A 25,376-nucleotide genomic window follows, 5' to 3' on the forward strand; every position below is an offset into this window, starting at 1 on the left:
TGATGAAACAGAAAAATACGAACATGCCCCCCCAAGTGGTTACTGGCAGGCCACAGTGCTCAAAAGCACGAATGGATGCCTGCAGAGCATTCTGATGATCCTGTAATGCTTTTCCGGACTCATGGAAAATTTGAGGCAGGTCAAGAAGTGCTCTGAATTGGCTGTTCACGATAAGTCGCTTATTTTCGAAACGCTGTTTGAGTGCATTCCATGCCGTTTCAAAACCATCATTTGTAAACGGGAATTTTGCTACAATGAGGTTGGCTTCACCCCTCGTTTTCGCTAGGAGATGGTACAGCTTTTCATCGGGGGAAATTCGCGAATCGCTTACGTAGATGGCTGTAAACAAGTCACGGAACGTAGGCCATTTTAAGTAATCTCCCGTAAAGACTTCTATGCCAATGGGTGGCAATCGACAGCCTCGTTCTGCTGGTGCAGAGGTAGACCCATGACGGTTCGGAGGAGTAGGAGCAGACGCTTCGTGGATAAGCTCGTTTAATCGAGCCGTGCATAGCTCGTAAACTTAATAGCATTTGTCATATTTAGCTTGGATGGCTAAATCTTCAGAGTTATCGTCTTTACCATCTGGGAGTACCTCGCATTTCTCATATTCCTGCTCGACCTTCTATCACAACGCTTAAACTCGATCACGACAGACCTCGGACAGTGAAGTGACGTGGGTGTCGACTTCAAACTGAATTAGTTTATCGCTAATGGAGACAGACTTCTTCAAAGCCATGGTGGAAGCAACTAAAACCCTTTTGGTTTCGGACCGAGTGACTCTTGGGGCGGTTACCAAAATCTGTGGAAATGGTACCAATGATATGACCTCTTTTTGGCTTGCTCTTCGTGGCTCTGACGTGGCTTGCTGAAAGGTCGTACTTGATGGTGCGGACGTGAGAGCTAATGGACTAGAGAGGGTCTGAAATGCTCGGAAAGGAGGAGTAGTAGGGCTGGTACTCCTCTGGCGCTGACCTGGAGCAGCAATTGAGGATTTGCTCGTAACCGCAGTGTTCTCAGCTTCTTTCTCGTCTATTGACGGGCTCGTGTTCATACCCCCAGAAAATGGCGGTTGTAAAGTAGTGAGCTGGTTTGGCACAGCTTGAAAATTAGCGAAAAAGACAAGCTGGAACGTTCGGGAAAAACTGGTACACTACCAAACCACTCAAAGGACGGCTTTGAAACGCCTTGAAATAGATTAAAATATCCAGAAAACGAGCTGGTTCGTTTGGGATGTTTTGGAACACTGCAAAAAAACCCTAGGAACGGCTTAGAACGCCTTGGAATTGAAATATAAAACCCAATGATACGACTTGGGACACTTGGAACACCTTGGAATTCTAAAATATAACCAACGATACGACTTGGAACGCATGGAAACACTTTGCAATTGAAATATAACCAAAGATACGACTTGAAACGCGTGGAAACACTTTGGGATTGAAATATAACCAAAGATACGACTTGGATCGCGTGGAAGCACTTTGGAATTGAAATATAACCAAAGAGACGACTTGGAACGCGTGGAAACACTTTGGAATTGAAATCTAACTGCAGATACGACTTGGAACGAGTGAAAACACTTTGGAATTGAAATATAACCAAAGATACGACTTGGAACGCGTGGAAACTCTTTGGAATTGAAATCTAACTCCAAAGAAACGACTTGGAACGCGTGGAAACACTTTGGGATTGAAATATAACCAAAGAGACGACTTGAAACGCGTGGAAACACTTTGGAATTGAAATATAACCCCAAAGATACGACTTGGAAACGATTGGAACAATTTGGGAATTCAATATTGAAAAACCCAAGATACACAAATTTTTAATAATTTAATATTATTCGATCTTTCCCTCAACGTGACCCTTCAACATATATACCCCACAAGTGCCTGCCAACCTAGGGTATACAGCACAGCTACTTTTGGTCGTTTGCTTTGTGCCGCTCTTTGGCACATGAGCTTGCAGCTGGGCTGGTATACTGCAGTTAAGCGGGACTTATGTATGCACGTATGTATGTGTGTATGTATATAGGCTGGGATTTTGTTCGCGGTGATGGAAAAATATATTTGTGTGCGAAAAAATAAGAATTTTTGTGGAATACATATATTTATGTATGGATATGTATGTATATGTATTTGGATATGAATATCAATATGTAAAATTTTATGTATGGAAAAATATGTATATATACATATGTATGTATGTATGTGTATGGATATGTAAAATGTTGGAGTATATGTATATGTGTATTTACATTTTTTTTTTAATATGAAAATATGGAATGCAAATATGCAGAGGTTTAAATGGATCGGATTTCTTTATATAAATTAGTAATTTTTTTTGTTTTATTCTTTTGATGTGTCTACCTGATATGCCCCTACTTTATAGGGTGTCGCGGGACACAAGAAATGTCTAAGTGTGGCCTTTACATGTGAGAGGGTGGTTCACTTTCTTTTTTGTTTTGTTTAAAAATCTTTATTAATTTGTATTGAAAATTTTTTCTCTTCGTTGGTACCACCTTTCACTTCGCGCACACTTTTCTCAGGAGTGGACTGTATTTGCACAAAAACTTTTATTGTGGGATTTAAGTTAGCACTGGATAAATTTTGTAATTTTTATTATGTCACATTCACACACTCTGCTTGCATATATGTACATATATTTGTATGTAGGAGATCACTTTGAGTTTCGTAGGTTTGTTTCATTGCATACATATGTGTTGTTCGTGGGGGGGCGGAAGGATCCAAATGAAATACAAGGAGTTGGCGGGTGCCAATTTCTTCAGTTTGTGGTGAGCGAGTGGTGAATTAAAACGCACGAGAAACTTCGGTTAACTAAATGTAGGTTTTATTATTTATATAATATTCACAGGTAAACCGGCACACACGGAAATGGTTCGGGTTGAAAGTGATTAACAAATCGTAAAAAAAATGCAAGAGAACGGGTGTTCGGGTGAAAGGCTCGATTCTTAGTGATGGCGGTGCCCATTGGAAAAAATCAAGTCACTCCTCCTGGTGTGACCGTAGACGCCGAGGATCAAAAAACCCTCCTCACTCCTCACCGCTCACTGCTCTTCGCCGCTCACTGCTGTTCACCCGGTGGCGTGAACATACCGCCCCCCTTGCAACATGTTGCAATTGTCACCCTGGACATATAAAGGATGGGGGACGGCAACGTCCTGGAGCGCCTAGATCCCACAGGAGCCGGAGACGACCCATCCGAACACGGTGCTCTGGGCTGCGGGAGTACCGCTATGACCGGGCACACAGCCTGGTTGGATGACCTCAGGATAGAGGTCTGCCCCGAGCACCACGGATACCGACGCCGGCCGATAGAAGTAGGGGTCGGCCAGGATCAGGGTTGCGAACTTCTCTCGGACCGGCGCCGCCACTTCCCGGATGGGAGTGCGGATGAGCAAGTCCTCTTCGACCCGGAATATAACGTTCCGTCGGAACGTCTTGTCGGACCTCGACTCGAGGACGGCCGTACAGGCTTGGTCGACCCCGACCGTGGTCACAGCTAACCCCAGGGACCGGGCAAAGGAGAGATTGATGCGGCTCTCAGCCGCACACGCATCAAGAAGGACGCGGGTCTCGAAGGATTTCGAGCCATTGCCCAACCGTAGGACTGCGGTGGGCAGGACAGTCGTCGTCCTGGCGTGGAGCAGGGAGGATAACGAAATCTCGGGTGCGCCTTCTGGGGAAGCGGAGCGGTCGGACGATGATCGGGAACGGGGTTGTAGCGGGGGTGCAGCACGACTGGAGGGGGTGATCGGCTGCGACGCCGGGCGGAGGCACGTCGTCTCGGCGGTTGGTCGGCCATGTGGAGCAGGGTATGGTGCCTTTGCCCGCATCGTCGGCAACCATGGCGAGTCCGACACGCGTCGGATGAATGCTCGTGGGCCAAGCAATTGGGACAATATTTATTGATGAGCACCGCCCGAAGCCGCTTTTCCCCTCGGAGGTTTAGGAAGCGCTGACACTGCCGGAGTGCATGAACCCCCCGACAGACCCGGCATCGGTACACGTTCGTGCCCTGTGGAGCTCGTTTGCTGCGGTGGTGCGGCAGACGCGTGGGGGCCATGTCGCTATGAAAGGGCGAGCTGAATGAACTGTAACGAAAGAAATTACGTATGGGGGAGTGGATTAGTCTATGCACGGGAACGAGAAACATGCACGGAGACGAGGACATTCGGAGGAAACATAGAGGGATTAGGAGTCACGATAAGGTTTTAGACTCAGGACTCCTGCTGTCTTGCAACAGAATGAGCTTCGCTACGGGTCTTCGGATAGACCCACGCGCGGTGGTGACATCAGCCACTCGGACGAGGCCGTCAGCCCCGGGCAGAGTGCGCTCAATTCGCCCTAAGCGCCACTCGTTGGAGGGGAGATGATCTTCGGACACGATCACGAGGTCGCCGGTCTGGATGCTGCGAGTCGGTGATTTCCACTTGTTCCGTTTGTGAAGCTCCTTGAGGTACTCACTCTTCCAGCGGCGGCAGAAAGCCTGCTGGATTGCCTTTAGTCGCTGCCATCGGTTGATCAGCGACATAGGCTCGACCAGAATTTCCGGTTCCGCAATGGCTAAGAGTGGTCCTCCAATCAGGAAATGTCCCGGGCTTAGGGCCAGTAGATCCTCTGGGTCCTCACTCATGGGAGAGATTGGCCTGGAGTTTAGGCACGCTTCGATCCTACACAGGAGAGTGGAAAGTTCCTCGAAGGTGTATTTGACAGTGGACGAGGACTTGTAAAACAGGGTCTTAAAACTTTTGACCCCTGCTTCCCACAGTCCTCCCATGTGGGGCGCGCTTGGCGGAATGAACTGCCAGGATAGGATGTGCTGGGGGAATGCCTTCATTATTTCAAGCTTGGTGGCGTTCAGGAAATCTTTTTCGAGCGCCTTTGAGGCCCCTACGAAGGTTTTGCCGTTGTCGGAGTAAATGCGCTGTGGACATTGTCTCCGTGCGACAAACCGAGAGAAGGCTGCCAGAAATCTTTCAGTGGTGAGGTCGGAGGTAGCCTCGAGATGGATTGCCTTCGTGCTGAAACACACAAAGACGCAGACATAACCCTTAGTTATGAGACACGCACGCCCGGTGTAATTTTTGATCTCGAACGGCCCTGCGAAATCAATGCCCGTGTGGGTGAAGGGCCTGGAATACGTGATGCGTTCTCGAGGGAGATCACCCATCATCTGGGTCTGTAGTCGTCGACGATGAACGATGCAGACCTTGCACCCCTTGATGTGGGACTTTACCATGTTCTTTATCCGTGGGATCCAGAATTTGGTGCGCAAATACCGCACCATCAGTTGATTGCCGCCATGCAACGTGATGCGGTGGGCGAATGCGACAAGCAGGCGAGTGAAATGAGTACTATATGGGAGGAGAATAGGGTGACGTTCATCATATCGGAGGGACTCAGCGGCCCGGAGTCGTCCGCAGGAGCGGAGTAACCCATGCTGGTCGAGAAATGGGTTCAGATTGAGTAGAGTGCTGGATGATGGCAGGGGTCGCCCTTCGCCCAGGGCCCGTATCTCCGCGAGGTATTCCCGCCGCTGAGAGGTCCGAATCAAGGCGCGCTCGGCGGAAAGAAGTTCGTCATTGGTGAGGCGAACCGTGGAAGGCGTCGAAATCCTCTTGGTGGCGAAGCGTAGGATGTACGCGATGACTCGTAGAGCCCTACCATAATTCGAGAACCGTTCGCTGACGTCCTCGAGTAGCGTGGTCGCGGTGGTGTGGCACTGGACCCGTTGCTCCAGCTGGGTGTCTGGGAGTTCGTTATGGGGAGTTGGCCAATACTCGGGGGCTCTCTGGAGCCAGTCCGGCCCATGCCACCAGAGGCTGCTGGCCGATAGCTCGGCCGCGGAGACTCCACGGCTCGCCAGATCCGCGGGGTTGTCCTCGGAGCGCACATGTGACCAGCTTTGGCCACTAGTGCTTTCGGAGATCCTGGATACGCGATTGGCCACGAAGGTGGACCAACTGCACGGAGGTTTATTGAGCCAAGCCAACACGATGGTAGAGTCGGTCCAAAACTGGGAGGTTGCAGGTCGGATTGGAAGTTCAGGAACGATCGACGCCCAGAGATCGGCTAGCAGAACCGCTCCGCACAACTCTAGCCGAGGCAGCGAGACTGTTTTGACTGGAGCTACACGGGTCTTAGCCGTTAATAAATGGACGTCTACTTGATTGCCGTACCGAACCCGCACATATAGGGCCGCTCCATACGCTTTCTGTGACGCGTCACAGAAGCCATGAAGCTCCCACGAGAGCTTATCGCTGGTGTTTAGCCAACGGGGAATGCGGAGTCGACTGAGGCCTGGGTAATCCTGCAGGAATTCATGCCATTGCTGCAGCAGGAGAGGCGGCAGAGCATCATCCCAGCCCAGTTCGGTAAGCCAGATTTGCTGCATGAATATCTTCGCTCGGATGACAAATGGGGCTAGCCACCCAGCGGGGTCGAAGAGCTTAGCGATATGAGACAGAACCTGCCTCTTGGAGATCGACTCCTTCAAGGGGGGGGTCCGCTGTGGTGAAGAAGAAGACGTCCTCAGCAGCTTGCCATCGAATACCCAAGGTTTTTGCGGTGCTCGCGTCTTCCAGCTCGAGAAAGTCCTCTCGCAGCAGGTGCTCTCTCGGAATGGCTTGAAGTACTTCCTTCTTATTGGAAGTCCACTTCCGAAGCGGGAATCCCGCAGATTGGAGGACCGCTTGAAGCTCTCGTATGGCGAGACGAGCGTCGGCTTCAGTGTGAGCGCCGGCAAGGACATCATCAACATACATGTAGTTCCGAAGGATTTCGCTCGCCTGAGGATACATCGTTTGCACGTCTTGTGCCAGTTGTAAAAGGACTCGGATCGCCAAGAATGGCGCGCAGTTAACCCCAAACGTGACAGTTTGTAACTCGTAATCCTGAATATTGCCGCAGCGGTCTCGGTAGAGGATCCGCTGAAAGGGGGTATGCCTGGGATCGACTCGGATTTGTCGATACATCTGCGTTATGTCGGCATTGAAAACGAATTGAAAGAACCGCCATTTCAGTACCTGAAGCGTGAGGTCGGCCTGAAGAGTAGGACCGGTGTGCAAGACATCGTTGAGGCTGACGCCTTGTGTGGAGGGGCTCGACGCGTTAAATACCACGCGTACCTTAGTGGTGGTGCTATCGGGCTTAAACACCGCATGATGGGGGAGATAGAAGTTTTTCCCATCTTGAGGCGGCGTCACCCGAATCATATGACCCAATTCCTCATATTCTTGAATAATGGCATCGTACTGCGTTTTTAGAACCGGATCCTTGAGAAGGCGTGCCTCATTCCGCAGGAATTGAGCCAGCGCGATCGGTCTTGAGTGGCCCAAGTCAACGCTATTCGGACCTTTGAACGGTAGGGACACAACATATCGGCCGTCCTTTCCCCTTTGGGTGGTCTCCTGGAAGTTCCGCTCGCAGAATGCGTCATCCTCCTTTTCCGGCTTTGCGGGAAGGTCTTCCACCTCCCAAAACTTGGTGAGGAGTACATCAAGCTTTGCTTCGGGACTAACTCGCGTCTGTGCCGCGAAAACGGATCTAGACACCGGGGGGTCAGGAGTGATAGCCCCACACAGAACCCATCCAAAGATGGTTTCTAGCCCGACAAAATCACCAATATCCTTTTTGATCCGTTCTCCGAGGATGTGGGGAAACAGGTCTACACCGATGATCATGTCAATAGGCGCGGGCTTGTTGTAGTACGGGTCAGCCAGGGGGCGATCGAGGCACTGCGTCGGAACCGTATTAAGGAATGGAGCTGTTGGAATGGCCCCTGACAATTTGGATACGACCAGGGCGGAGACCTCAATCTTGTTCAATCTGTCACACGGGGGAGACAGCATTAGCAGACACACCTTGTCGGCGCAGCCTCCATCACTCTGGCCCATGCCAGTAACCGCGGCGTCTACTGGGTAGAAGGGGGGCTGGACCATGCTGAAGACGCGTTCGGAGAGAAAAGTTGAATCGGCTCCCGAGTCGATCAACGCCCGAATATGATGATCCACACCACGATGGTGCAGAGTGACAATCGCAGTGCCTAAAAGGCCTCTGCCTGGGGTAGATGCAAAATAACTTTGAGCATTTGTGAGCTGGTCGCTCGCGGACGGGCGCTCTGTGACGCTGGATGGTGGGACTTGCGCAGCGGATGGCGAGGGCACGGACACATCACTAGGATGCAACAGCGTATGATGACGTTCCTTGCAGGTATGGCAATTATGCGCACTGGAGCAGCCCTTCACTTGATGACCGCGGGCAAAACAGTTCAGACAAAGTCCCTGCTGTCTAATGGTTTCCAGCCGCCTCTGAACAGGCATATCAAGGAAACTAGGGCAGAGCCGTATTGGGTGATTTTCCCGATGGCACAGCTTGCAAGACGCCGATTTGAGCTGAGCTTTCGCTGGAAACGCTTGGACTTTCATCGTTGCAGAGGATTTGCGGGGGCCAATGGGGATGGCTTGGACACTTGGGGCCGACTTATGTTCGTCGGTGGCATCCAGGACCCGATACCGATCGGTAAGAAATTGGTTCAAATCGGACCACGTTGAGACGACAGTCTTATTGGGCACTGATTGCTCCCACAGGAGGATTGTGGCCTTCGGCAATTTACTAGTGCAGATGGCGATAAGTAGGACATCCCAATTCTCAGTACTAACACCCGAACGCTCAAGTGCGGTAAGACACCCTTGAAACGCGGTCTGCAGCTCTCGCAAGGATTTGCCCGACTCTTGTGCCACCGCGGGAATCTGAAGGAGTTGTCTGGCTTGAGTCATGACCAGCAGACGGCTGTTTTCGTACCGTGCGGTGAGGTTCTCCCACGCGGCCTGGAAACCCTCATTCGTCAGGGGGGACTTAGCCACGATGGTTCTCGCTTCCCCTCGCGTCTTGGCGTTCAAGTGATAGAGCTTCTCCACTTGTGACAAATACGGATTGGCGATATAAATGGCGGCGAACAAATCGCGGAATGTGGGCCATGCTAGGCTGTCGCCATCAAATGTCTCTACCTCACACGGAGGAACTCTATGCCCCGGTGGCCCCGACGGAGCGGTTGGCTGACGCCTAAGAGTCGTCATCTGTACCGAGAGCTGTTCGATGCGTTCTCCGAACAACGTCCCGCATCGCACATATGCCGCGTAAGCGGATTCGTGCTTCGCCTTGATGTGGCTTATGTTTGCCAAGCTTTCCTCGTCGGCTTGGATTGTCAAGGCCTTGTGACAACGGGAGTATTCCATCTCGACAGTTGACCAAAGGGATTTGAGCTGCTCTAAGTGCATTTTAATGGAAAACAAGGGCACTTCAGAAGTTAGAGCTTCACTCTCGCGAGCTTCAAACAGAGTCAATGCGTCGCACGCTATAACGAAATCGGAAAGGGACATTCTGGAGTGTTCTCTACGCTGTTGTGATACGGATCGGGTGACGGGAGCGTCAGAACAGTGCGTCACAACAACGTGCGGAATCTGGGTCTGAGTTGAAAGCTTGGAACGACCTTGGTGTTCCCTCGAGTCTTTAACCGAGAATCTGCGACCCTCAGGTAAGCTGGACGAAGACGGACGGGACCTTGGGGATTCGCTGCGGCTGCGAACTGACGAGAACTTGCGCGAAATATCCGTACGCTTCACGGTCACCGGAGTTGTCGGAGGCCGAACCTTCTCCGGAGTTGCAGAGGGAGACGAAAGACTGTTGGACTTCGGCGCAGTCTTGGACGGCTCCGTGGACATACTCAGGGGACGAGCTTACCGACGAACACCGCGTTTGTGCGCGTCCCTTTTTTTTTGTTTTGGAAGTGAGAAGTGGACTGTATGGGGACGCAAGAACTTCCTCACTGTGCACCGCAGGATTGCGGGAGAATTTTCTCGCGTGTGGCTCGGAAACGAAGCCTCTTTAATGGGGATAGATGCGGAATAATATACGAACGCACGAATGCGGATTGAAAATTACCGATGGGAGTACGTATAAAACAAAACACGGATGAAATATATAAACAAAGATGTATAGGATAAAAGGAAAATACGTTTTTATATAAATCTGGATCTGGATATATATGTGTGCGCAGAATAATGGCCGGAAAAAATTGTATATATAATTTATAAATATGGACGGAGATATAAATATGGGCCCGATAGTGCTGGAAAAAATATATATATATGTATTTATTTAGAAATATGGGCGGATATATATATGAGCGCAAAAGGCTGGCCGGAAAAAATATATATATAGTTTTTAAAGCTGAACGGATATATAAATATGGGCCCGATAGTGCTGGAAAAAATTTATATGTGTTTATTTATAAATATGGGCGGATATATATTGAGCGCAAAATACTGGCCGGAAAAAATATATATATAGTTTTTAAATATGAACGGATATATAAATATGGGCCCGATAGTGCTGGAAAAAATTTATATGTGTTTATTTATAAATATGGGCGGATATATATATGAGCGCAAAATACTGGCCGAAAAAATTATATATATAATTTATAAATATGGACGGATATATAAATATGGGCCCGATAGTGCTGGAAAAAATATATATGTATTTATTTATAAATATGGGCGGATATATATATGAGCGCAAAATACTGGCCGAAAAAATTATATATATAATTTATAAATATGGACGGATATATATATGTGAGCGCAAAAAGTTGGCCGGAAAAATTATATAAATGATTTATAAATATGGACGGATATATAAATGTGGGCACGATAATGCTGGAAAAATATATATGTATTGTTTTATAAATATGGGCGGATATATAATTAGGCGAAAAAAAGAGAATCGGAAATAATGTGATTTAAATTTGGCGCGCTTGAGCCGCCTATCGATATCACGACTCGACTCACGTGTCACCACTACTCCGAAAACAGCTGTCGGCCGCTGTTTATATATTTGGTTTTTGATTTTGTTGTTTAATTATGTATGTGAATAATTTTTTTTTTGTGGTTGTGCGGAAAAACCAAGAACAAGTGTTGTGCGGAAAAACAAGCGAGTGTTGTGCGCAAATAAAACAACCGATCAATGCATATGGACAGATGCTTTGATCTATGTGTGTACGTACATGCATAAGTACACAGGTGAGTATAGATATGTATGCACACGCGTTGTTCACAACAACAAAAAAAACGTAAGTAATTGTAATTTAATTGGATGTGGGGTTGTGTTAAATCAATGCGCGACACCGAAATGTATTATGCGTTGTGGATATGTACATATGTATGTGCAATGTATGACTATGTAAGCATATACATATGTATGTATGTACGTATGTAAGCAAGTGCACCGGTATCCAAAGACGCGCGTGAGGAAATTAATTTCGCACCTAATTCGAACGCGCAAGAAATCGCGGTGCATACGTGAAGTGCTATTTAAAAAAAAGAATATTTTTTTTGCCTTTTGTGTCGTGGTAAATGTGCGAAGGGATTGTATGTATATGGATATGTATGTACATATGCGCGTACATCAACAGGTGACGATGTATGTATGTACGTAGATACGCGCGTGTGGAAATAAGTTTGGCATTAAAGATTATTATTCCAACACATAAGAAAACGCGGTGAACACTTTGATTTTTATTTTTCCCTATTTTTTATAACACTTTAATAATTTTTTTTTTTTTTTGTTTTTTAAACTTTTACGCGGATTTGGCAAACAGCTGTGGAAATTACATGTACATGTGAATGCATATGTAAAAAAGGTGGATTTGGACAAGTGCGAGGAGAAAAAAAACATAAATGAAAATGGATAATCGTGGAATGTAAAATGAGAACGTTGGACAATCACGCTAAGGATTAGGAACTACCATGAAACCTTGGAACAGGTCAGGTATGTACATACAATATGTAAAAGTGTGTAGGTCGCTATGGAGAAGCGGGAAAACCTCACACTTTTAGTAGTATGTAAATGAAATGAATAATGAAATTTTGTACTTATCAGGAATTCCGCCGATGCAAGCTGGAGGAGCGGAAGGATATCCGGCTCGAAGGACCAATGTTCGTGGGGGGCGGAAGGATCCAAATGAAATACAAGGAGTTGGCGGGTGCCAATTTCTTCAGTTTGTGGTGAGCGAGTGGTGAATTAAAACGCACGAGAAACTTCGGTTAACTAAATGTAGGTTTTATTATTTATATAATATTCACAGGTAAACCGGCACACACGGAAATGGTTCGGGTTGAAAGTGATTAACAAATCGTAAAAAAAATGCAAGAGAACGGGTGTTCGGGTGAAAGGCTCGATTCTTAGTGATGGCGGTGCCCATTGGAAAAAATCAAGTCACTCCTCCTGGTGTGACCGTAGACGCCGAGGATCAAAAAACCCTCCTCACTCCTCACCGCTCACTGCTCTTCGCCGCTCACTGCTGTTCACCCGGTGGCGTGAACATGTGTTAATATTTTTTTTGGAAATTGCGAAAAAATATATATTGGAAATAGGCAAATAAATATGGCGCCTTATATACTTAGCTTATATATGCCAAAGTGCGAGAAAAAAAACCTTGAAGTGGGCGAACAAATATGGCGCCTTATGTACTTGACACATTGTATATGTATATGTATGAAAAAATTGGGGACCAAAAAGTTTCACACCTTTGAGGAGGAAAAATTTGCGCGAAAGTAATTTGACCTTGATTAAGAAAATCAAGGGAAGCAATTATATGTATGTGAGTATGGGTACGGATGCTGGGGGCATGTACATGTACTCATATACATATAATTTGGAAAAAAATTACTTAGCTTGAAATATGTATGAAATTTCACCGATGCAAATGGCTCGAGAGGATCTTGGTATCCGGCTCGGAGTACCAATGTTTGTGTAGGGGGTTGAATTTCCTTGGTAGGCAGCTAAATGAATTTTCTTAAAAGTTTCTTCCTTCGCCAAGGAAATTGGGTAATGCAGCAATCCTCTATGTTGTGTTTTATTCACTTGTAAGTTTTTCACTAAAACTAGCTTAATTAAGAGAAGGGCACCAAGCTCCGCTTGGAGCGAAGTGTGGGGAGTTCTTTTGTGGGGAGAGCGATGGGCATCATAGTAGAGCTGGGAAATCCATCGATGGCTCCATCGATAGTATCGATGGAAATTAAAAAGTGCGATAGATCGATGGAAATTTTTCGATGGCGATCTATCGAACTTGATTTGTGCGTGGTCACGTGTTTGGTAAAGTGCAGTGCTGGTTGTGGTCGCCGGAGCAGGTGGATTTTTGGCAAGGATTTTCAGGAGCTGCGTTTTGATCTTGGCAATTTAAATGGAGAAGTTTTTACATACCACCAGTAAGTATTTTACCCTGATAGTCAGGGCCGTCGAGAATATATCAGGGCCCAGTGGTAGTAAGCTACGCCCCCCCCTCTCTCTCTCTCTCTCTCTCTCTCTCTCTCTCTCTCTCTCTACCACAAACCCTTTACTTCAATTCTGTTTGATATAATTTCGATCAAAAACCGGGCCCCGCTAAAAACTTCGGGCCCGGTGGGAATCCCACCTTTACCACCCCCCTCTCGTCGGGCCTGCTGATAGTTTATTATCCAGATTTTGATTCAAAGACTTCAGAAATAATATAAATGGTGTATATACAGTCAAGGAAAAAAGTCAACATACACCGAATAAGAAAGTGACATTTTGCGATGTGTTTCGTCCTTTTCTGCCTACAAGTTTTGTTATTTTACTTGACTGTATACTTTTTTGTTCACATATGTACATACAGTTGTGTTCAAAAATATAGTAACGCATCACCTTAAAAAAAATTTAATTAAATTAAACTGTTTTTTTTTTTACTCCTTTGTTGCCACTACTATAATTTTGAACAGGCACTTCTTGGTGTATTTCGGAAAAGTCATTAAAAAATTATAAAAACCAATGGAAAACTACCGGAATCTAGTCATATTCTCATCTTTATATCCTATTCTTTGAAAAATAAAAAAGAAAATTTTATTTTTAATGTTAAACATGTCGAAAAATTAATTTAAATTTTTTAAGGCGATGCGCTATATTTTTGAACACAACTGTATGTATGTATAACGATTATACATAAATAAAAAAATTGTTTCGCTGGCATCAAAATTAAGAATCCCTTACAATATTAAGTTAGAAACTTGAAAACATGTACTTACTTATTAATATTAACATTAGAAAACCATCGGGATGACCAAATGCCCTCAGCAATGGTGCCGCCTGAGGAATCTGATAAAAACGAGCCGGTGCGAAAGCGGAAGAAGTTATCATCATCGGTGTGGTGCCACTTCGATAAATTACCAAGTCAACAGCAAGCAAAACGTCGGCATTGTAGCAAAGAGCTACGAACCAGTGGCAATACTTCCAATTTAATGGAGCACCTTAAACGTGCCCACCCTCTAGTGCATGAAGAGAAGAAGGAAAACGTTTCTCCAATTGGATTAGATAAATATTTTGAAAAGACAAATGTTTATAGTTCAACATCGGAGAAAAAAAAGAGAATTGACGAAGCCATTGCGCAAATGGTTGCAACGGACATGCAACCGTTTAGCGTTGTCGAGAACGCAGGGTTTATAAATTTGATGCAAGTGGTAGACCCCAAATACGCCATGCCTTGCCGGAAAACCTTACGGGACGCACATGTACAGAACATGTACGATGGAATGGTATCGCAACTAAAAGGTATGCTGACTGCAATTAGTTCATGTTCGGTGACGACAGATGCGTGGACGTCTCGTGGCAATATAAGCTACCTCACTGTAACTTGCCATTTTATTATAAACTTCGAGCTCAAGTCAGTAGTGTTGGCTACGAAGCCACTCACTGATCAGACAAACCATTCAAGCGCAAATATCGCAACTACATTTCGCGAAATATGCGATGAATGGAATATTTTTGATAAAGTTCACACTATTGTGACCGACAACGCGGCGTCCATGATAAAGACTTGCGAACTACTAAAAAAAAAAGCACTTAACTTGCTTCGCTCACACTCTTAACTTAGTTGTGCAAGATGCGTTAGCCCTAGAAAATGTGCAAGGTAATATTAAAATCCACTAAACGAATTGTTTCGTTTTTTAAAAGCAGCGCTACAGCCTATGCTAAGTTTAAAATTGCACAAGGGACAGAAAAACCGCACTCCCTGCTGCAAGAGGTCTCAACGCGGTGGAACAGTGCTTATTACATGCTGCAAAGGGTATTGCTGACTCGGGATCCTCTGATAGCCACTCTTTTGAAATGTCACAATGCGCCGATTCCGCTCACAGAGAATAACTTTCGCATAATCCAGGATTTGTGCCTGCTTTTAGAGCCATTCGACAAAGCAACAAAACATGTATCGGCTGCCAAGTCCGTTTCCATTTCCCTGATTATTCCAGCAACTTTTGCTCTCACTCAAAGCTTGGAAGAGCTTACTGAAAAAATGTTAACGGATGTGGGCAGCCAAACATGCGAATTTTTGATAAACAGTGTGAAAAAGAGGATTTTTGTGTATGAAGGAAGATCTGGACCACGCCTAGGAACACTTCTGGATCCACGGTTAAAAAAAGATGGTTTTCAGAACCCATCTAATGCCCAACAGGCAGCGTTGGCCTTGGAGTCTGAGGTTTACGAATTATTGAAGGATATTGCAGATCCTATCATAACAGAATCGCCAAAAAATGCTAAGACTTCATTTTTATTCAAATGTGTCGGAAAAAAAATCGACGAAAAACACAAATCTTCACGGGCGGATGCAATCATAACTATTCGGCAATACTTGGAGCAAAGCAATTCACCAGAAGACGTGGATCCTTTACAATACTGGCAGGTAATCTATATAACTTTCTGTTTTACCCCATTATTCTTACATTTTTACCTGTTCCAGATAAACAAGGAATCATTTTCAGAGCTCAGCCAATGTGCAGTTAAACATTTATGCATACCAGCAAGCTCAGCGGAATCTGAAAGAACTTTTAGTAAGGCAGGAGCAATTGTATCGGACCGAAGAGCGTGCTTAAAGCCAAAGCAGGTGAACACATTGGTTTTTTTGAATAAAAACCAATGGCTCCTTAACCACTAAGTCGAATGTCGTTGTCTTTTCTCATATTAATTTCGAAAGTAATTTAACGTATTATTAAGTGTTTTTGCTTGTTAGCACAATAACTATCTGTAGAAGACTTATATAGTTTTAAGTTATCCAGTTGAGACTGAAAATCTTAATGAATTTTGTTATTGTTTTAAGTTGAAGCTTTTGTTTCACAATAAGTATGTGTAAAAGACTTATATAGTTTTAAGTTATCCAGTTGAGACTGAAAATCTTATTGAATTTTGTTATTGTTTGCAGTTGAAGCTTTTGTTTCACAATAAGTATGTGTAAAAGACTTTTATAGTTTTAAGTTATCCAGTTGAGACTGAAAATCTTAATGAATTTTGTTATTGTTTGAAGTTGAAGCTTTTGTTTGAAGTTGAAGTTGAATTTTTTTTTTCAAATGTTAATTAAATAAATTTAAAAACCTAAATAACAATTTTGTATTTTATTTGAATAATAATCCGATGGAACCATCGATAATATCGATGGTTTTATCCATCGATGGAAAAAGACCAAACCATCGATACTATCGATTTTTTTTCCATCGCTTAAAAAACCATCGAGGGGGGGAGACTATCGATGGATTCCCAGCTCTACATCATAGGGGAGCGATGGGCATCATCGGGAGAGCGGCGCAAGGTGAAAGCTCCCGCCTCCCTTAACCCTTGTGTTGCCCGTTTGGGCATAGACAAATCTAAACAACAACATACTCCCAACCGTTGAACACCTGTTCAACGTTATCCAACGTTGACTGCAAAATTGCTGGGGGCTGGGTTTGCTGCAGAAGGGGTCGGTATAGTATTGACGATCCTTACGATTGTCTGCTCTGGACCTTGGGGGTTGAGAGCAATTCCTGATTCCGTATATCATCACGAGAACCAATATATTAACGTCACAGGTCACTGCGAGTTCAATTGGTCTGGTGGTCTCAAAAATCCACTGATTTTTGTTATACATGTCGTACCACACGAATGACCTGTTTGTGTGTTGTATCTGACAAGTTGATGATTTCGTGTTTTTGAATAGCTGGAACTCACAGTTACTATTAACCGTAAACGTCGTTTGTTTAGCAAAACAAATATATTGCTCGTTGTTGAGCTGATGGCATTGTTCCAGATCTGTTCTTGAGAACCCAATGTATTGATTTTGTTCTTTGTTGACAGCAATAATGGGAATTTTAAAGTTCATGATTATAATCCCATGAGTTCCAATTGCTGGAATGGGTATCAGGTTATACAGTTGCACTGCCTGCGTTGCAACAAATGGAAACGTGACTTTAAATATCACATGATTGTTTGCGATTATGCCTTGTGCCTTCATTAAGCTATCTAATTGCAAGACCTCGTTTTCTGGAACTGGCAAATCAAAACCAAACGGAAGATGTCTCTGAAGTTGGTTTAGATGTTCCCGAAGCTGGCCTGGTGATAGTAGTAACGGGCTTATTTTGCTATGATGGGCATCTGTGAATACTCGGGAAATTTCGGTTTGAATTCGTTGCAAATTCCCTGCAGTCACTGTCATCTGGGTAGTTAGCGTGATATACCATTGCAATGCTTTTGCCGCATTGTCCTGGACCTTGGTTATGTCGTTCATTTGTTGTTTCATTAGTTTCATCTGATTTTCAATTGTGGCTTGAAGATATTTATCGTTGAGTCAATGACAGATGTCTAGTTTTGCAGCAAATTCAATAAGTAGTCTTCATTTGATTCAACCTTTCGTATCGTGCCTGACATCTCTGTTGCATACTTGAAATTCAGCACACCAAATAAACCGTTCGCAATGTTCCCAATTATATCTAATGGTGATCGTCGTTGGCGTTCTATGTGAAGGAGATCGTTTCCTGTCCTTAGCTATGAGTTGACATACTCGAAATGTCTCTGCATTGCGCTGCAAGCCCCTGGAACCTTCATTAACACGCATATTTCTCCAACCTTTACTACTCCGTTTAAAAATGTTTTCAGGTCGGTCCAATATGGTTCGAGATCGTAATATGCCACAATAGTCCAGTCAGACATTGCCATCCTTCCTGTGTCAATACTTTCATAGTATATGCCTGGTTTGGGGTTGAATCGAGTTATGTTAGTCCTTTGAGCAAATGCTATAGGAAGTAACACCATCATTAGGCAGATCGTCATGCCAATGGTGGCAGACCGAAAGACAACCGTCTTTTTGTCTCTGCTTCTGCAGTGTCCTCTATACCAGGGTTTTCTTGGGAGATCGATTCTGTGTCATTTGTCTCGATTTTGCGTTTTATCGCCGTCTCTCTAAGCAAGGGAGCAAATTTATGGATATCCCGCTTGTAGGTGCCTCTGGCTGTTTTAACGTCCACCACACGGACGTATCCATCCAGGCCTGGATATAATTTAACAATTCGTCCAATCGGCCACTGCAAGATTGGTACATTATCCTCCTTTAGAATTACCATCATGCCTTTTTTGACGTTGTTATATGGTTTCTTCCATTTGGATGTACCCTGCAATTCCTGTAGGTACTCCTGAGACCACTGTGTCCAGAATGTATGCTTAATTCGTTGCACTAATTCCCATTGTTCTGGAATCGATCGTTGTGTTACTGGCTCTGCATCTGGTTGGGCTACTAATAGTTCTCCGATTAATAGATGGCCTGCGGTTAAAGCTGTGAAGTCGTTGGGATCGTCTGAGTTTGGCGTTAATGGACGAGAGTTCAGCATTGCTTCATCATTGACAATGATGGTAGACAGTTGTTCAAACATTAAGCTGTCAATACGTCTTTCAACAGTAAATGCTTAGCGGACTTTACCGCAGCTTCCCATAATCCTCCGAAATGTGGAGACCATGGTGGTATGAATTTAAATTGCACTCCTTTTTGGTTGTATTGTATCGGTCAGTTCCTTTAGTTAATTGTTTGCTCCAACAAAGTTTGTTGCGTTATCGTAGTATAATGCCTGGCACCTTCCTCTGCGCCCAATGCAGCGCTGAAGCGCACCCACAAATGAGAAGGTGGACAGGCCTCCGACCAACTCCAAGTGTACTCCCTTGGTTGCAAAGCATACAAATACTGCAATGGAAGCTCTGTCGGGACGTTTTCCTCGAACTTTATGATAGATCCAGAATGATCCACAATACTCCACTCCGGTGTTGAGAAAAGGTCTATTTTAAAATACCCGGTGCTCAGGTAAGTCACCCATGACTTGTTTAAAGAACTGAGGCCGGTACTTCGTGCATGCTACGCAGCCCTGGACTACACTTCGAATCATAGGTTTTATCTTAATGATGTGGTACCGTTGCCGAGCTATCCCGCGTAGTGCCTCATGTCCACAATGAAGATTCTCTACATGAAGTTTCTGCAGTATCATTTTTACCACCGGATCATTATACGGTAAGAGATATGGATTCCTTGTTTCCGTTCATACTGGTGCTTGTTGTAGCCGAGTTGAGCCAGCGGTTGATCACGTCGTTTCTTTAAGTGTGTTAATTCATATGCAAATCCTGTATCTTGCATTTGCTTGATGATTATTCTTCGTGCTTGGTACAATTCTTCCAACTCTAACTGAGTTTTATGTTTTCTATTCTGCTTGTGACAAAAGCGTCGCACATACGCCACTATTCGCTGTAGACGGTAAAATGAATTTCTGTGATTTACCGTACATTCACTCGTGTTGTTTGCAGTGGCAGCCACCATGCTGAATACCTTGGTTTTCTTCTGAGCGGTATCCATCGTGTGCTCTGTAGGCTCAAATATTGCCACGTTGTGGTCCACCCATAGGGTTAGACAACCCTAATGTATGTGTGCTAAGCTGGGCTGCTGATATGCCTCGAGACAGAACATCAGCTGCGTTGAGTGCTGATGACACATGACGCCATTGCAGTGAACACATATTTGTGTGTCCTGAACCGCAGAAGAATTGAGAAGAGGTGACTTTGTACAACTGGTCAAGGATATAAAGGATAATTTGCATGATGCATCAAACACCACTCTTAGCTTGGTGGTGGTACTTTCTGATTTTAGTACATAGTGCGGTATAAAGTAATGGTTCTTGGGAATTTGTTCTACCATTACCTGCTTCATATGTCCAAGCTGTTCATATTTTGACAGAAATTTTACATTCATGAATCTTCTTATGGCTACTTCCCGAGATTCTCCAAGAGATGAAGCCTCTTCAGCAAATGGAAGCTTTACAATTAGTCGATTGTCCGCCGCCGTGTGTAGGTTATCGAGGAAGAATTTTTCACAATACTCTTCCTCCGGACTCCTGTATTTTTTATTGGCTCTAGTGTGTCTAGCTGCCAGAATCTTTCTAGAGATTCCTCCGGATTTGTTATGCCTACCATACATGTGATTGCGACAGACGTTGCCATATTAGTTCTGCCAGCAACAATCCATCCAAACTCTGAATTTTGTAATGTTGGACGGTTTCGATTGCCCCTTCGTCTTTCTGGTAGCAGTATAGCATAGTGATCATCATATCAATTTTTCCTGGTTTATCAAATGTTGGGTCCGCTAATTGAATGTTTTCTGGATATGTGACTTTCTGCGTTAATTGTTCTGTGGGTCGGTCACCTATTATGTGTGGTATCTTGACCTTATAACCAAGCTTTCTCACGAGTTGCTTATCTGTGGTTGGCCACCCACTCCATTTATGTGCACATGAGTCTCGTTAATTTTTAACGATAACTTTTTAGCAGTCTTTCTTTCTTTACTTATGAGCCGCTATCCAGGAGTGCTAGAAATTCTCCTCTCCTTTCATTGATCCCTTTTACCACTACCTTGGCCGTTGCCAACAGGCTGTATTTTCTGTCAATTTTATACGCAGAAGCTGCAGAAGCGGAGGTAGCAACTTGGTTGCCTGTTTCTAAGCGCAACATTGTGTTATGTTTTTTATCGCATTTAAAGCAATTTTTTGCCATATGGTTTTTTGCAATGATTGTATCGATTGCAATACAGGCGGTGGTTGTATCACTACATTGTCTGCTGGTGCCACACAGAATTTCAGCATTGTATTTTCTGCGGCCACAAACGTATTTATATTACATCCGGCTTCGGCTGGATTTTCAGCTAGCCGATGAATCTCATAATGGATTTCTTCAATTTGCGTCCATAGTTTGTCGACTACCGATTTATAATTCATCTTTTCTTCAGGCACTATTTGTCTTAATGTCCTGGACAATGAATCCAGCAGCGCAGTTTGCTTGCGAATCAGTGGTTTGATCATGACTCGCTCTTCCTCTCGTTGGCGAGCTTGCCTCTCTAGTTGTATCTTTGCCAAATGGTCCTTCCAATCTTTCAATGGTATTAGTTACAACCGCCTTCATTTTGTTGAAATAGTCCGTTACAAAGTAGTCATCTTCTGTTGGCACGTTATTTAATTAGTCCATTAGCTCCTGATGACTTTTCTCGAAGTTCTCCCACATGTATTGTAGGAGGTCAAGTTTCTCCTCGAAAGAAGATGGCTTCGTTTTCCTGGCGATGGAATCCTTTTTGCTATTCCGAATGAAGGCCTGAACAGCATTGGCAACAGCATTTGTATGTGCAATACTTTAGTTTTTGACTAACATTTTTAGATTTTACGCTACGTATATTTAGATCATTTTGAATGTTGTCATTCGTATGTACCACGGAGCCCCCGTGATTGATCTTAAAATCTGCTACATTGCTGGTACTTGCATTACCGAATAGTACGGCAACGTAAGTCCAGATGGGTTTCAGTACGCAGTTATATAGAAGGACTTTATACTCCAGACGTAGAGGGGAGCCAGCATTAATAATGCAATGTAGGCTACTCGCTTTCAGTTAAAGCTGTGATTTTTTTCTTCGATGTGCCTGCGCCAAGTTAGCCTTCTGTCTAGGTGGATGCCAAGGTAAGTGACATCATCGGCTTGAGAAAATGATACGTTGTGACAGTTTCTTCTGTTAAGCGTAAATGTAACATGTTTGCTTTTCTGCTCGTTGACACGGCTACGCCAGGTTGCTAGCCATTCCTCTGCAGTACACTGCCTTGCGGTAAGTTAACAAACAATCCAGCTAACTGCCCCCTCACTAAATCTTAAAACAATCTGTGCAGCTGTATCGTCGATGTGACGAATTCCATGTAAACTTTAACAGCGTCTGACCACAGCCCATAGCATGACCACACGCCTTATATATTTACTTCATATGTATGTATTTAGCTTTAGATTCATTTAGTTCTCTTTTATTTCCTTCAACATATTCAGTTTTGTATAACCATCTAAACAATAAAGACACATAACTCCGGCACTTGGCCTTAACACGAATTATAATCTCTCATATATTGCTGATGCACAAGGACAGTGATTCATATACCTAATCGTATCTCATCCTAATCAACCTTAATCATCTCATAAGGTTGGATCCTATCAACGGTAACCCTCAACAGGAACCAATGGACGGACCCAACATCCTAATTGGTACACCAGCTCTTATTCTAGTATTCTATTAGTTCTAGTGCTGTTCGTAAGAAATAAGTTTAGTCGGATCTGCAGGACCTTTTAAAAAAGCTTCGAAAGACATGGCAGCAAACTAATTGGCCTATATGATGATGGCTGGGTTTTGTTCTTTCCCACTTTAGGAATCATAATAATATTGGACAATTTCCACGCTCTTGGGAAGAAGCCTCTTCTTTTAAACGGTGGAAAAGTTTTCAGATATATTGTATGGCGAAGAGGGGAAATTTAGGGTTGGGGGAAAAACCCCCATTCCAAAAAAACAAAAAAAATCTTTTCAATAATAGGTATTAATTTTGGGAAAAATAAAAAAAAAAAAAAAATTATTCTCTTTTGACTCTGGACTCTGGGGAAAAATATCCGACGTCAATTTTTTCTCTTCACCACGCCGCGAGTGATAGCAGACCCAGCGAAGTATTGGGTGGGCCTTTTTTTTTTTATTTATTTAAAAAAAAAAAAAAAAAAAACATTTTGAGGAATTGATTTTTTATTTTTAAAAAAAAAAAAAAAATAAATATTTTTTTTAAATATTTAATTTTTATTTTTTTAAATAAAAAAGGGCAAAAGGTAAATAAAGAGAAAAAAAAATTTCAATTTTTAAAAAAAAAAAAAAAAAAAAAAAAGAAAAAAAAAAACTACAAAGAATAAAAAAAAAAAAAAAAAAAAAAAAAATAATAAAAAAAAAAAAAAAACAAAAAAAAAGAAAAAAAATTTTTTTTTATTTATAAAAACTATTACAGTACATATATTATTGTCGACGCCGACAAAATTAACAGAACAGCTCGGCAGAAGAATATTATCGCCAATCAATATTCATACCATTCCTCGATCACTTCATATCTTCCTTATCTGACAGATTCGTCAAACACAAAAAGACATTGTCAATTATTGAAAATATACTCCCTGAAAAATTGGTTAAAAAACAAGTTGAAAATGGAATTGTTTCTGAAACTGTCAAAGTAATAATGGATCAATGGCCAACAGCTACTGAGGCAGCTGTTTCCATAGTAATAAATGAAGTCCTATTGTGGAGACAACGTTGTATTGGTGCAGAAACTCATCCGAAGACATTTATCGACGCATTAAAACTTTGCAACTTTGAGGTGTTTAAAAAATTGGATAAGAAATTCAACTGGAGAAGATAGGCTGAACGGACTTGCTCTAATGAGTACCAACAGAGATATTGATATTACGGTGGAAGAAGTTATCGACAGATTCGCTCAAAAACAGAGGAAAATCGATTTGTGATTTTGTACATTTATGTTTTCCAACAGTTTTTTATGTTCCAGAATTAACAATAAATTGATCAATACTTATTCAATACAATATGATTTCAACTGTTTTTTCCACAAACAATTATTTACATGTAAATATTGTTTAGTTTCTTATTAAAAATGTTTTATCCATAATTAAACTTAGTATAAACCACAATGGAAAATTGTACGTCAAATTTTATCTTGAGATGGTCATATATACACTCTATAAATATAAATTTTTATATTCTATACGGCATTTCAATATAACACCCTATATATTACACATTATCTAAGTTATATCTCATATTTAAATTTTCGTCAATATCTTTGATCCTAAAACATGTTGACACCCCCCCACCCCCCTGGGGGGCTCCGGCACTGTGTCCAGGTGATCGGCTTTAAGTGGGTTTTAAAAACTGCAAAGAGCTCCGAGTACTCACTATCCGTTAAAGGGTTCGAAGGGAGTGTGTGTGGCAATACAGATGCCCTTTGTCACTGCGGGCCCATCCACCGATTGCGTGAGTATGCCATTCTTTTCTTAGACGTCGTTTTCCGTTACTAGTTGTAACGGATCGTAGGCCTGCCAACAGTTTTAGTGTAAGAAGAGGCAGTTGGAGTTGACACTCTTGCTGCAGCTCCCAGCATTCACTCAAGTGCAGAGACGCATATGTTAATGACCTCTGCAGCATCCAGTTTCGGCGAACTGTCAATGTGGGCACTCATGTACGTTTTAGATTTAAGCCAGTTTGTTTCGTTGTTTGTAAGTCTATATGGGAGATCAAGTACTTGAGGTCTGCATTATACAACTGCTTGCATTTTGGATTTACCAGGCGAGATCTCCAGTGCGTATGTTTGGCGTTATAGTCCCCTGCTGCAATGAGCCGATTTCCAAGTGGGATAAAGATATCGGTAAATTCCTTTTCAGAGATGAAGAAGCGTGGTGGGCAGTACAGGGCAGCCAATGTAGTGTTGCCGCAGATGGTTTGGAGAGTTATAGCAGTGGCTTATGGGTGCTGTGTTTCAAATCTGTTGAGGAACGAGTGTTTTATACGGTTTTTGATTAGGATACCGGATATACGGAAAAGGTAGAAAATAGAGGCATAATATCAGTAAATTGAAAGTGGATAATTTCACAGATAACAATGTTGCAATTGAAGAATTGGGCCAGCAAATGTTTAATATCAACGTAGTAAATAGGTAATAAAATCAATGAAAATGTAATTTTGAAATTCGAAAAACTTTTTGAGAAGGATGTAGCACCGCAAAGACCATTGAAATCCAAGTGGAAACGATCTTACAGCAAAACTTAGCGAAAAGATACATAAGACCAAGTGAGTTTGAACTTGTGTACCTAAGAAGACAGGAGAAATCAGAATGTGTGTCGACTATCGTTGATTAAACAAAATAACATGCAAAGACAATTACCCGAACCTCTTAATAGATGATTTGTTAGAACGATTAGTAAATAAAACGATTATTTACAAATTGGATCTCCTAGATGCATTTAACCATGTAGTAATGGATGAAGAATCAATCAAACTTACAAGATTTACAGCGCCATCAGGCTGACATCAGGCCCGGTCCTGTTATGAATGACCCTAAGTAAAGTTAATGTTACAACTTCTACCCACTACGACTTAAG

At 43.3% G+C, this 25,376-nt stretch overlaps 2 protein-coding genes and 1 long non-coding RNA gene across 3 annotated transcripts; 1 reads left to right on the top strand and 2 right to left on the bottom strand.

The window, feature by feature from the left end:
- Positions 1–2,831: 2,831 nt before the first annotated feature.
- On the bottom strand, positions 2,832–11,974 carry LOC137574990 (uncharacterized). The gene is made up of 2 exons (XM_068287403.1): positions 11,960–11,974; positions 2,832–4,117 (listed from the first exon to the last, which is right to left on the bottom strand). Exon 2 carries the CDS (start codon positions 3,857–3,859, stop codon positions 3,194–3,196), a length of 666 nt encoding a protein of 221 aa, XP_068143504.1. The 5' UTR covers positions 3,860–4,117; positions 11,960–11,974; the 3' UTR covers positions 2,832–3,193.
- A 1,199-nt stretch (positions 11,975–13,173) lies between these two features.
- On the top strand, positions 13,174–16,208 carry LOC137574967 (uncharacterized). Its single transcript, XR_011032093.1, has 3 exons — positions 13,174–13,294; positions 14,148–15,777; positions 15,835–16,208. It is a non-coding gene; the product is annotated as an uncharacterized lncRNA (long non-coding RNA).
- Positions 16,209–18,169: 1,961 nt separating this feature from the next.
- Positions 18,170–18,769, bottom strand: LOC137574997 (uncharacterized). The gene has a single exon (XM_068287411.1). The coding sequence runs from the start codon at positions 18,767–18,769 to the stop codon at positions 18,170–18,172; it is 600 nt and encodes a 199-aa protein (XP_068143512.1).
- Positions 18,770–25,376: the final 6,607 nt, after the last annotated feature.

The sequence above is a fragment of the Drosophila tropicalis genome, unplaced genomic scaffold (assembly GCF_018151085.1).
Source record: "Drosophila tropicalis isolate 14030-0801.00 unplaced genomic scaffold, ASM1815108v1 contig_527, whole genome shotgun sequence".
Lineage (NCBI taxonomy): Eukaryota > Metazoa > Arthropoda > Insecta > Diptera > Drosophilidae > Drosophila > Drosophila tropicalis.

What these genes read in the sequence shown, in the direction of transcription:
- LOC137574990 (XM_068287403.1), bottom strand. Translation starts at nt 3,859, where the DNA reads ATGCGGGCAAAGGCACCATACCCTGCTCCACATGGCCGACCAACCGCC.
- LOC137574997 (XM_068287411.1), bottom strand. Translation starts at nt 18,769, where the DNA reads ATGTTTGAACAACTGTCTACCATCATTGTCAATGATGAAGCAATGCTG.